This window comes from Pygocentrus nattereri, chromosome 20, assembly GCF_015220715.1.
Source record: "Pygocentrus nattereri isolate fPygNat1 chromosome 20, fPygNat1.pri, whole genome shotgun sequence".
In the NCBI taxonomy this organism is placed as follows: Eukaryota; Metazoa; Chordata; class Actinopteri; order Characiformes; family Serrasalmidae; genus Pygocentrus; species Pygocentrus nattereri.
In genome coordinates, this window is record NC_051230.1 from 13,283,052 (window position 1) to 13,296,960 (window position 13,909).

Below are 13,909 nucleotides of genomic sequence, written 5' to 3' on the forward strand. Positions count from 1 at the left end.
GTAAATACACATCCTTTTCCTCAAAGGCACTCTCCTGAATTAGGCTTTACTTAAACCAAAGACAAAATTTGTGTCACGCTTTCTTTGACTGACATGTAGTGAGAGACAGAGTGAGAGTGAGAGAGAGGAAGAGAGCGAGGGAGAAAGGGGGAGAGAGTAAGGAGGGGAGTGGCAGTGAAAAACGGCAGGAGACAAGCGAGAGAGGGTGAGAGAGAGAGAGAGAGAGAGAGAGAGAGAGAGAGCTAAAGAGAAAAAAAGAGAAAAGAAACGTGGGGAGGCAGGGAAATCCCCAAACAGTTGTTATTGATTCCGGTGTTTACGGGCGGATAGTTTAGTGCCGTTTACAAAACAGAACAGATGCAGCCAGTGAGCAAAAAGGTAAACAATTGCTGTGTGGCGTGCTGCCAAATCCCCGGCCTGGCGTATTAAACTGACGCTGAAGTGCTTTTCCCCTTTGGGTTGCACTTACTGCCACTTCATCTCTTCCACACTTGCTCGCCCTATTCTCTCCTTTCATTCACTCTCTCCCTCCGTGGTTATAGATGGTGCTGTCTGGCTGGCTGGACAGAGTCCTGCTCTGACCCTTGGGGCCTTGCTCTACCTAGCTGGCCCATTAGTGCGGGGAATTGCATGTGTCTGACACGGGCCCTAAAAGCAATTATTAAATGCTTTTCACCAAATGATGCCCAGGCTCTTTGGGGAATGAGCAATCAGGCAATAATTCAGTCACAGATTTTTATTTCCTTTCCTCATTTTCTTTCTCGCACAAAATTATTTGGACTATATGGGTCCATCACCATCAGTGGACCACATCAGGCTTGGCTGGTGCTGACCAATATATTACCTATACCAATACTGATATTTGTTTAACATTTCAATATTGATTTCAGTGTTCTTGCTTTACTGGAGTAAAACTTGGATAACTGTGATGTATAGTAGTAAATTATAAAATGTGCAATAACTTTTCACAGGCCACATTTTATGTTTTACTCTATATTAGAAGTATTGTTTTAATTATTATATTATTCCTATTTTTCAGTAACAACATTGTTATTATGCATTGTTCAAGTAGTATTGAAAATATTGTGATATAAATTTCATTTAAAGTTCATATCACCCAGCCATGTGAAATATATGTAGTAATAATAATAATAATAATAATAATAATAATAATACTGAATTTAATCAAAACTGCCTAGAACTAGTCTGCTCTAAGGGGAGGGAGGGGAAAGCAGGCAGAGGGCAATTGAGGAGAGAGGAAACAGTTCTGAGAGGGAGGGCCAGATTTCATGTTAGTGGTGTAACTGCTGCTGTTGCTGTGTTCAAGCCAACCCCACATAACGAAAAAAAAAAGAAAAAAAAGTCTCACTGACAAGTTTATCATCCAGTCGGATCAACAGCGGTATTCTCCACTGACTCTGACTGACAGGACAACAAAGCCCGCTCAGCATGTCGGAAGCCGGAGCTCCACACAGATGCAGATGTTAACAGTGGTGCCAGGGGAATCCAGCAGCTTCCATATCAAAGCTGCCTCTGCCACTACCCATCCTGCCCCTTTAGCATGGAGGCAGGGCTCTAGTGGCATGGAGAAAACAGAGCTAAATACTCAGGGCCATGTTTCAGTGCGCTCTTTAACACTCTGGGTTCAGCTCTTTGCACTTTGGGCAATGCTGTTGCTGTTGCAGTTGTTTTTGCTGTTGTTCATGTTGAAGTCAAGCCTGTTTAAGGCACCTCGGGAGCCAAGTGGACCTCCTAAGGGGCTCCCTAATGGTTCAGGCAAGGTTATCTGTCACGTTGTTTGTGTGAGTGTTGTTGAGCATCATCTGTTGCAGGTGGCAAACCACTGCTCACTACAACAGGCAACATTGAAAGTGACCCACTCACTGTCACAACATACACACGTCTGGTTTGTTGTGTGGTTGTGTTTGTGGCAAAAGATCATCATTCTTTCCCATTAATCATAACGGGAAATATTCAAACATGACTACTCATAAGTGAAAATTGCTGGTGTTTATGAAAATGGTCAAAAAGATAAAGACATGAAATGTCCTCAAACATGTTTTGAGCAGGATCACACAGCTCTGACAGCAGTGAATAGTTTCTTCTCCACCTTGCTCAACATCTAAGAAAAGTCCCACCCCAACTGCCTCTTATTCGCTGACATTGAATACATTCCCAAAAAAGTCCTACTCTGCTGAACAGGCAACAGGGCAACTTTTTCACATAGCCACATGCTGGTGTTTGTCGTCTATCAACAATTTGTTCTCAATAAAATTAATGGCAGGAGGTGCAATTTGACGCTGAAACATCACTGTAATCTAAATCTCTGAGCTTAGTCTAACTGGATTCTTTAAGAAATCATTGAATCTCAAATACCACAACTCAATTTTATTTATTAATTCTGAAACAGTTCAGAATTATTTAAAAAATATATAGTGAATATGTGACTGGAGGAATAAAAAACACATTTTTTTTATTTTTACATGCAGTACTTTGCAAAATACTTCATTTAATTAATTTCCAGTCAAAATGCCCTTTAAGAAATTCAAGTTATTTCATCTTCAGCATCAGAAGAAACATATATTCGAAGGAACATTACACAGAAGGCACAACAACTAAATATTAAGTTTTTTTTTAAATAGTGTATACACTATTAATATACACTTTTATTACAGCTTCTGTAATAAAATCAAGCAAGAGTGGAGCTTGATTTTCTCATCTCTCTAAAAGATGAATGCTTTAAGTACTGTATATTTGATGGTGACAGTTTTGGTGGTATATCTAATCTCATCATATATACCTCCTGAATAAATAAATAACTTTTAGACAATACTGTATTAAGATCATTTTAATACACACAAACAAACACACACACACACACACACACACATACATATCTCCCAGTCCTTGCACTGCCAGAGGCACAATCCACCTGAGTCACAGCAGGGGCAGCCAGCCCTTCCCGCTGGTGCAGTGCTAGGATCTGATGCTACGATTAAGTTATAACAGGCTGGACTGACAGCAAGGACACTAGTGACAGTTTTCTGTGCCTCATTTTTCAGTGACACAATCTAGAAATGTTTCCTTCCCTCAAGGCCTGCTTGCATGGGTGAATCAACCTTTATTCCAAAACTCAATGGCAGTAAAGACTACAGACCACAGTAAAATGATTGCCTGATATCCTTGAAAAAAGAACATGCCTTCCAAAAGACCCAGCCTTGCTAGGTATAAGCAGGATGAACACTAGTTCCTGACGGCTCTCTTCATATTTTTTTTCCACAAAACAACAGATGGCAAACTGGATCTCGGTAAATAACAAGTGAAGGACTCTACTGCTCCCTTTGTCTGCTTAAATAAAAACCAGCATAGAAAAGCTGAGGGCTCTCCATTCATTAACCACTGTCTGCATCTCTGGGTCTGGCATACCAACCCAACACCACCCCCCCCCCCCCCCCCCCACCCCCCCCCCCCCACACACACACACACAAACACACACTCACACAAACACACAAAAACACAAACACACACATACACTTCTCATGCAACAAAACCCACTTGCTTTAGACAATATAAAGCACATGGAGTGCCAGCAGCTTGGCCCGTGTTGTACTTGTATATATATATATATTTAAAAAAAAAAAAAAACTCCAAGTACCATTATTGTGCGAGTGCATGCACCATCACGGCACATGTGACAGTGTGTGTAAATGTGGAGAGCGATACAATTTACTGAAGTGTGACTTTATTAAATATTAATAAACATTGTACAAGGGCATGTAGGAGATTGCAGCAGCATAAGTAATCTCTGCTGTAGTGAGGGGCTATTAGTGAGAAATGTTTGCAGTGTGCTTTCAGGCTAAGTGCTGGAATGATGAGTGCATTGTAGCACTACTGAAATGTGCACTGCACGTGGAACCTGTAGTACACATGCTAGTCACTGAAAGAATTTGCAAGTATGAGGTCTAGTGATCGGTGCTACATAACTCAACTATATATAAATAATGTTAATAAAAAACAAGTTTCTGAAATTTAGCACAAATGTATTTGAATAGCCAAGGCATCTTTGCTCTCCAAATGTTTTACAGTGGATCTATAAAGCAAATGCATTTATTTTATTATTCCAATAGCCACTGGAAGTCAATAGGTTTTTGAGTTGGACTTTTGGTGCAAATGTGAACACAAACATTCAGGAAAAATTATGCTGCAAGTCTGAATGAAGTATGAAGTTTGAACATTAGCGGTGAGAGTATGCCAGCAATAAACCAGGTTCACTCTGCAGCAGACTGAACAGATTTGGAGCAGTTTCAAATTTCAGATTTATCAGTATCAGTCAAGCCTGGTCAAGTAGGGTCTCAGAAATTCAAGTCATGCCCTGTAGACCTCATCCGTGCACATCCATAACTGCTACAACTGTTTTTAGTTATGCTACATACATTTTATTTACTGCTGAACATACATCTGTCTTATGACTTTGTATATGTAATGCTGATAATGGTAAAACAGGGGTAAATCAGAAAAAAATGTTTCTTTGTGGAAAAAAAGTCTTACAGCCTATATGAATGCATTCTAAAACATGCCACAACATTTTCTTAAAACTACTCTAAAACAATGCCCTGGGTATCCAGCAGGTAACATTTGGTTTCTATCACTATCACTATTAACCATTTTGGCTCCGTAGGTTTTTCTGGAATACAGTATTTCACATCAAACCATGCAGAATTATTTTGCTTACACCTTAATAATTGAATTAGCTATAGATTTTGAAAAAAAAAGTGGAATTCTCCTTTAACAACTCAACTGAATTTAAGGCAAGTGCATGATTTAAGCACGCAGTTCTTACAATACTAAAGCTAGGTTAAAAGCTCAGATGTTGGCCACATTAGCCTTGTGTGAAATTGATACCAAACATCCTTTGGCTGCATTTAAGGTAAGAGGAAAACTGTATACTCTTTGCAAAAACATAATTGGCTTGCAGTCTGTTAACTGACTACAATGCACCTGACAAAATATAACTGTGTGAATAACTCAACATTATTACTTTTGCTAATCATAAAAAAAATTTAAAATAATAACAATAAACATCTGTATCTCTTTCAACTGGAGTGAGATGCATGCATGTGTGTGCATACACACACACACACACACACATCTTTTGCCCCTCCAGTCATGTCCTGTACAAACGCACTGAGGTGTGGTGGCAAGGGTTTAAAGAGCCTCATTGTTCCGGATCAGTCAACCTGTGCATCAGACTCAGAAGCCAGGTCTGGAAAGAAGGATGAAAAGTGAAAAAAAAGGAAAAAAGGATGGGTACAAAGGCCTCTGCCTCCCACATCTGGTAAAGGAAGGAGGGAACAACATCAGTCCCTCCCTCTCAGATGGAGGGGTTAAAAGAAGCCGCCATCGCGCCGCATGAAAAGCTGTTAAATGCTTCAGTGCTTTGACAGCATGCCATGGCAGGAAGTCCTGTGCTCCCCTGAGACCTGCTTCTTCTCTCTCAGCCCTGCTTCTGCTCGAGGAATATTGAGAATGAACACAGGCAAGCTAAATAATAATACCTATGCATACAAACACGGTGGCAAGTTTGAAAGATACGAGATATTTTTTTTCCCTCAGATTCACCCCAATTTTACCATTATCAACATTACAGTAGAAAAACTAAGACACATGTAGTTTCACTTTTTTTCGGACAGTAAAAGATGGCTCCTGAAATTAATCTTTGTGTTGAAGAGATCATGAGCTCTGGTTCCAACCACAACCACTGTAAAGAACTACGCGTCAGTAAGTTTCTTTACAATAAAGCATTTCATGTCAAACCGCTCTCACTGTCTTAACATTTGAATTATGCAGAATGTCCTGTTTAAGTGAATAATAACAAGCCAGGCAGGGTTTCAAATTCAATTGACAAATACTTTCTTGGGGAAGAAAAAAGATAAAATAGGAAGCCTAAAAAGGCTCTTATTGTAAGAGAGATGGGTATTATTATGCAAAACAAAGAACTTGATCATGGAGTCATGACAGCAGCACTAAAACAAACAATAAACAATTATTTTACACATGACTTATATTAGCTGCATGGCTTGATTAGTTTTATGGGCAGCACCAGGCCACTTAATACATAAATTATATATAAGTTGCATTAAAGCTAAAACACACACACACACACACACACATATATATATATAGGTATATATATATGTATGCATGTATGCCGACAGTGTTCTTTTTACCCCAGGCTTCGAAGACAAGTGGCAATCAGATGATATCTAGTCACTGAGTAGGTAAATGACTTCGAATAGCACTCATTAAAATTCTCTAATAGCACAATAACAGTTTTAATCATTGAACAGGGCCTGAAGGCACATGGCACAATGTAGCATGTAAAAATTCTGAGTAGCTACAGCCTGCAAAAGAGTCGTGTGCATGCATTACATGCTCACTGTGTCCACATTAGTAGACGCACTGCCTCTGGTGGTTCATTTTAAGGAATGTTGGGCTGTCTGCAGGTGTAGAGCTTGCCTTGCTACACCATGTTAGACCATCAAATGGTTCTTCAGAAGCAAAGGCCAATTATCCAGCTTCACGCTCACACCTACCTCAGCCTGGGTTTACGGCCAGGAAAGGAGCGCTGAGCTGGCTATAGAGCTGGATTAACTAAGGTGGATGAATTATAAGAAGAATATGTAAAACAGCTTTCTGGATAGAGTACAATGCAAAAAATGTGAAGACTGTATAAAAATAGTTTTACTTCAAAAAGCTGTAGATGGAGAAAAAAAAGGTTGGATATTAACAGTAAACACCTTTACTTCCTCTATAAAGGTGTTATTAATCGTAATATAGCACTGATATTTCCCAACAACATAATAACAAAATAGAAAGTGGTCTGTAATGTGTTTGCAATAAAAACCTTTTAAATTGCTCAAGGTACTTAATGGTTTTGTGCTACACATAATAATATAAAGATGGCCGTACTGTGTTGTTAAGACTGTTCCTTCAAGATCATCTGACATTCAGTCCAGCAAGTCTGGAGTTAAACACCTGAGCCAAAATATGTCACAAGTTTTTAACTTTTAAGCACAACCTTAGTTGCCAGTTTATAGAAACTATAAATGTGAGAAAATTGAAAAAGTAACTTAGTTATTGTTAATGCCTATAGGAGAACTCCACCGATTTCCTGTAGATTTGTGGATAATGCAATCATTGAGATGTTAGATAGTAACCTGCACAGTCATTTGTATTTAAGTACATGTATTTAGATCAAAATGTCTATAACATTATGAAAAATATAGGACTGGCCTGAATAACTTGTACTCAAGTACTTGTTCATTATGTACATATTCAGTTCTATTTATTATTGTTAATACACAACCCCAATTCCAATGAAGTTGGGACGTTGTGTAAAACATAAATAAAAACAAAATACAATGATTTGCAAATCCTTCCCAACCTATATTCAATTGAATACACTACAAAGACAAGATATTTAATGTTCAAACAGATAAACTTTTTAAATAATAAAATTGTTTTTTGAAAACATTCACTCATTTTGAATTTGATGCCTGCAACACAGAAGTTGGGACAGAATTTGATGCCTGCAACAAAGAAGTTGGGACAGGGGCATGTTTACCACTGTGTTACACCACCTTTCCTTTCAACAACACTCAATAAGCATTTGGGAACTGAGGACACTAATTGTTGAAGCTTTTGCAGGTGGAATTCTTTCGCATTCTTGCTTAATGTACAACTTCAGTTGCTCAACAGTCCGGGGTCTCCACTGTTGTATTTTGCTTTTGAACTTTGAACTGATAACAATCCGGGCAGTCCTTTTCCTCTTTGGCCCGGAGGACACGACGTCCATGATTTCCAGAAACAATTTGAAATGTGGACTCGTCAGACCACAGGACACATTTCCACTTCAGTCCATCTCAGATGAGCTCGGGCCCAGAAAAGCCGGCGGCATTTCTGGGTGTTGTTGATATATGGCTTTTTTTTTGTAACTTGCAGTTGTAGATGGAGCGATAAACTGTGTTCACTCTCAATGGTTTTCTGAAGTGTTTCTGAGTCCATGTGGTAATATCCGTTACAGAATGATGTTGGTTTTTAATGCAGTGCCGCCTGAGGGATCGAAGGTCATGGGCATTGAATGTTGGTTTTCTGCCTCGCCGCTTACTTACAGAGATTTCTCCAGATTCTCTGAAACATTTGATGATATTATGGACTGTAGATGATGAAATCCCTAAATTCCTTGCAATTGTACGTTGAGAAACGTTGTTCTTAAACTGTTGGACTATTTGCTCACGCATTTGTTCACAAAGTGGTGAACCTCACCCATCCTTGCTTGTGAACGACCGAGCCTTTCAGAGATGGTCCCTTTATACCCAATCATGACACTCACCTGTTTCCAATTAACTTGTACACCTGTGGAATGTTCCCAACAGGTGTTTTTTGAGCATTCCTCAACTTTCCCAGTCTTTGGTTGCCCCTGTCCCAACTTCTTTGGAACGTATTCCAGGCATCAAATTCAAAATGAGTGAATATTTGCAAAAAACAATAAAATTTGAACATTAAATATCTTGTCTTTGTAGTGTATTCAACTGAATATAGGTTGAAAAGGATTTGCAAATCATTGTATTCTGTTTTTATTTATGTTTTACACAATGTCCCAACTTCATTGGAATTGGGATTGTATAAAAGTTATGAATTATAGCTGTTTCACTTGAATGCATCAAAAATTCATGCCACCCATTCACATACCCTCACCTCAGAGTGCAACAAACAGCTTTCCACACAACCACTGAAGCTATATAGGGAAAGACGTATATGAGAAATCATGTGAAAATGCATCTGAAATTATCAGGAAAATGCTCAAATGTAAAATTTACAATAAGAGGCTGGTATACCATGGAAATATGACAAATTCAATGAATCATCTCAAATATGTGAATATAATGATCCTTATCCAAGAACTACCATGGGTCCAATCCACACAGATTCCAGCTTCAGGCAGGAATATCAGCATCTGTTCTTTTTCCTTTCTAATAAAACAGTTTTGCAGCAGGTTTAAACATTGACAGTACAAACAGTAGATGTGTTTACTTAGCATTAGAGAAGAATCCCCTCCACACACTGTTAGTACAGCACTGAAGTTGCTTTGCTACTACCACACCAACAAAATCATTAGATTTTAGTAACTTATTAAATATAGTTTAGGAACACTACAGAAAGTGGGAGGGTGGGATTCGAATGGATCTCTATGGAGTTTATGCTTCAATTATGCAAGAAAAAAATCAACAGATCACAAGGACTCATGCATTGAGGAATGTGGACGTGAAGAAACATCCATTAAAAGAGTCTGTGTTCTGTCAGATAACTAAAAAAAAAGCTTCAAATATTGTTTTTAATATTATTATTTGATTTTGAGAACGAGCATTTAAATATATGTATGGAAATAACAAGAAGAATTCACACCCCTTAAAATGCAGTTTGGACCACTACTAAAAACAGACTCCATATTCAGTTAGATGGGTCCACATTTGGTAGAGTACATGTATAATATATTTCTATTGTTGTCTATAGCACCAACAGCACAAGCATAATGCAGACTGACCTACTGCTGACTTCTTGCTGGAGCTCTTCCCTGTCTTTCCACCACGTGCAGTGTTGTCCTTCAGCACTGCCTCCACCTCTCTCGCCATGAGGATGCTCAGCTCCTGTGCCAGAGTACTCAAGTAGGCCTGGTTGAGAAAGGTCAAGATGCTGTGTGGCTCGGCTATTCCATTCAGGATGTGGATCTCCTCACTGAGCATGGCGCAGAAGGAGGGACTGGCGGTCTGGAAGCCTAGAGCCAGCCTGTCAAAACCCCTTTCCCCACCTGGGCTGCATGTCTGGGTGCTCCGTAGCAGGCCCAGAACTCTCCTGCTTTGGAGAACCTGGTACTTTACAAGAACCTCAGTTTCTGGGTACAGGAAGGAGAGCTGCTGGAGGATGAGAATCTTTTGAGCAACTCTTGAGCCAATGATTGTGCCCTCTGCAGACTGGCCAGACTGGCTTGGCTCCTCTGCTGGCTGTAACTTGTCCAGCAGGTGGCGTCGCAGCAGGAGCCGGACATCGTCCCAGGTCTCCTGAACCTCCAGAGCGAGGTCATCTTGTACAGAGCAGACAGGAGGGACAGGACTGTGGGCCTGCTCCGATAATGGCCCAGAACAAGGGAAGGCTACTCCACACTGAGATGAGATGTTCAACAGCAACTGCAGAACAGCCTCCTCACGAGCCTCCTGGGTCTTCAGCAAGTGCTGCTATTAAAAGAAGTTAAGACACTTAAGTAGACACTGAGATGGAAGTCACTGTTCCAGAAAGGTCTGGAGAATACAAAAGGAGTTAATGATGAAGACGTGATGTATACTACAGTAGATCATTTATTCTATCTTTTTTTTTTTATTAAGTATACTTTCTGTACACTGTATGGAAAGTGGCTGCAGATAAACTAATAGAATAATTTTAATGTGCTAGTCTTTTGTAACTTCCTAGGTTAGAAAGTACAAAATAAATAAATAAAACAATTTAATCATGCCCAGAATAATAAAAAGAGCTGTAGCTTTCAGAAAATCAAGAATATTTTAAAAGTGATCAAACCTTCATATATGACCAACATATGACATCTAAGAGATAAATTATAAGTCATGTAAAAACCTTTTTGTTAATTGCCAAAAGCTTGTATTGTTTTGAAAGTAAAAGCACTTAAAATATTGCATTATACATCTAAAATATGTTTTGATGCTTTGGTATACACACAGTATAGCATTTCACTGCACAATAAAGGCTCTTAAATGGTTCTTGGCTTGGATGTACGGTTCTAGGAATAAAAGCTTTACACTATGTGGTAGATCTTTAAACTTTAAAGAGGTTCTTCAAACTCATTTACATCTCATTTACAGAAATAGTTGTTCATGTATTGAAAGACTCTTTAAGACTCTTTTGGGGGCAGTCATGGGCTGGAGGTTAGGCAACCTGTGACCAGAAGGTCGCTGGTTCATTCCCCAGAGCAAGACACCTAACCCCCAACTGCTCCCTGGGCGCTGTGGATAGGGCTGCCCACCACTCCGGATAGAGTGCTCACTGCCCCCTAGTGTGTGTGTGCTCACTAGTATGTATGTGGTGTTTCACTGCACGCATGGGTTAAATGCAGAGGGACTAATAAGGGTCACTTGATCTTAATCTTTAGGGAACCAAAATTTGTTCTTTTACAGTATCGCTCTAAACACCCTTTTTGGCACTTCTAGTAAGTTATTATTACATTAAATAACAAACATTTTTAGTATGACAAGTGATCAAAACTGTTTAAAAATGTAGTATCATCGCTGTCCAAAAATATGTATGTATGCCCTAATTATGTGATGAAAGAGATTTTATTCAAAGTAATTTTGGAACACTTCTATTAGACCAGTCATTCAATTTTATACAGTATAAATGACATCTGCTGTGTTAAAATGATTTAGAACAGGGTTACCAATTCCAGTCCCGATGACCCCATAGACATTTTTGAGCCTTGCTTCATCCAGCAAACTTGATTGGACCTGTTAAATAATGTGTGGAGTGAATGGGATCCCCAAGACTGAGAATGGAAACCCTGATGTCGAAAAAAAAATCTGGAAAAAATGTATATAGATGATATGTTAGATATGTTAATGGTGTTATAGGTGATATGTTAGATATGTTAGATATGTTAAAGCTACACTATGTAAGTCTTGGAGATTTGGAGGCCTCTCTGGTGATAATGCATAATTGCATGTAATGTGCATAAGAACATTTCATAAAGTGGGTTGTGCTTCATATTCCTTCCCCAAGTAGATGAATCTGATGATTGCGAATGTGCTGAAAAAGAACTCATGTCTTCTGACGACGTAAATGAATCATCTACTATTGCCATATCGTCTATGCATACTATTGTCATATCCTCATCAGTATGTTGATTTTGCATTGGAGACCTAAAAATTGAACGCAATTGAAGTTTCTTTTTGAGCCTATGCGTGTGACCTTAATAAATAAAGACGTATGATGTAGTCCAGACGTATGATGCGGACCTTAGAGCTTTTTTTTTGGCTACTTCTTTCAGTTTTAACAACAAAAAAAATGTACATAGTGCACCTTCAATATGCCATCACTCTATTATTATAACAGGTTATAACAGTGGAAGGTTATAACAGTGAGATTACCAGAGCTTTGAGAAAGTCCAGCAGCTCCTGGTAGCCAGTAGAGATGGGTTTTAATGAACTGAGATTACGCTGACTGAACCACTGTAGGCATTCTGTAGGACTGGGCACTCTCTCTCCAATCCAGGCCTCTCCAATTTTACCCTGGAGCTCCCGCAGGTTCTGTTCAATACTACACACACACACAAATGCATACGCGTACACACACACACACACACACACACACACACACACACACACAGAGTTACACTTCAGTCCTGACATACAGCTTCCCTCCACCTCACCTCGCTTCAACCCACAACTGTGATCGAGACCCATCAGCCCTAATGAACATAGACATCAATAAATCTGATGTCAGTCTAGGGCGTGTTTGTGTGTGTGTGTGCGCGTGTGCTTGCGTGCGTGCGTGTGTGTGTGCATATTCAGAGGAGTCTGATCAAGACTCGCAATAAAATGGCACGTCTCTTTCATCAACTCAACACCAGTAGAACCTCACCATAAGCACGCAGCATCAGCACATCTGTCTGCTCTATATATGATAAATTAGACATGACATTCTCCAAATCTCTCCCTTTCTCACCGACACTCCATTACAATGCATAGCTTGTCTGTGTAAGAGCAAGCCTGACTCGAGGCCTATAAACGGCCTGCTGTAAACACTGAGCTGTACACAAGGCCAGATGCCTTCCAACAGCAACACATTAAATACCATTTTAAAGTGACGCATTTTTATTTCGTAACAAAACATATCACACATAAAGTGCTGTTAATTTTAACGATGTGCGCCCACATTAAGCCGAGGGAACGATGCGCATGTGTTGTGTCAGTGGGCCTCTTCCCTTGCCTTTATTTTCTGCTCCTAGGCAGGATTGCCAACAGGAACCCAGCAAATGTGTCTCATTTCGCTGTAAAGAGAAAATATGTGTGGGGATGGGACATGACGGTGGGGACAGACTGTGCTGGAGCAGCGATTCTTCCTGTTTCTGGGCTTTTAATGAATGGCCCAAAGCTCGCTGTAAAAATCACTCCAGCTAACAGCCAACATAAACAGCCTGTTTTACCAGCTGAAGATGCTGCCTTCAAATGTGCACACACAACAAAACTGCTGCTCTTTATTGTGATGTTTTTTTTTTTGTTTGTTTTTTTTTTATCTAGACTCTGAGCTACATGAGGACCAGAGTCTCTATAGTTCTCTGGCTCACTGAAATTTGTTTTCTGCAGTTCATGATGTAAAAAGCTAATAAAATATATACCTAAATATAGGTTTTGGCAACACCTACGGGGAAAAAACAGCTTTAAATTGAGCCAACATCAGAAAACAGTATACAGTTTAGAGGTGGCACAATATAGCGATAAGTTATTGTTATCATAATAAATTATGCTTTTCTTAGTATACCATGGATGTTGTCAGTACTTCTAGAGCATTCAACAACTGCACGCATCACAAAAAAGAGCAATTTTATAGAGTCTGTAAACAATAACAAACAATGTTTCAGAAGGGAATCCTCAGAGCTTTTAGAAAAAGCCTAATGATTGAAAATGGATGGAAACTAAAAGACACATGTCTGTAATTAAAAAAATATTCAATGGAATCATGCTTATATTTAAAGTCTATAAGTATTACAGTACCACTCTTGTTTCACACTTAAGCTGGAGGAAAACAAAACAGTAAAATTGTTGAATGTCAAGTGGAAATTCAGGCA

The 13,909-nt window shown here is 39.3% G+C and overlaps 1 protein-coding gene across 7 annotated transcripts in view; it reads right to left on the reverse strand.

The window, feature by feature from the left end:
* kiaa0825 (KIAA0825 ortholog) overlaps positions 1 to 13,909 on the reverse strand; it is a 180,071-nt gene that overhangs the window by 147,231 nt on the left and 18,931 nt on the right. For 6 of the 7 annotated variants that reach the window (XM_017691132.2, XM_037531364.1, XM_037531363.1 and 3 more), the window contains exons 3-4: positions 12,210 to 12,378; positions 9,605 to 10,292 (exon numbers count right to left, since the gene is read on the reverse strand). In XM_017691132.2, coding sequence (XP_017546621.2) covers positions 9,605 to 10,292; positions 12,210 to 12,378 — 857 coding nt within the window. The remainder of the gene's footprint in view (positions 1 to 9,604; positions 10,293 to 12,209; positions 12,379 to 13,909) is intronic. The other variant, XM_037531361.1, reaches the window with a different exon arrangement.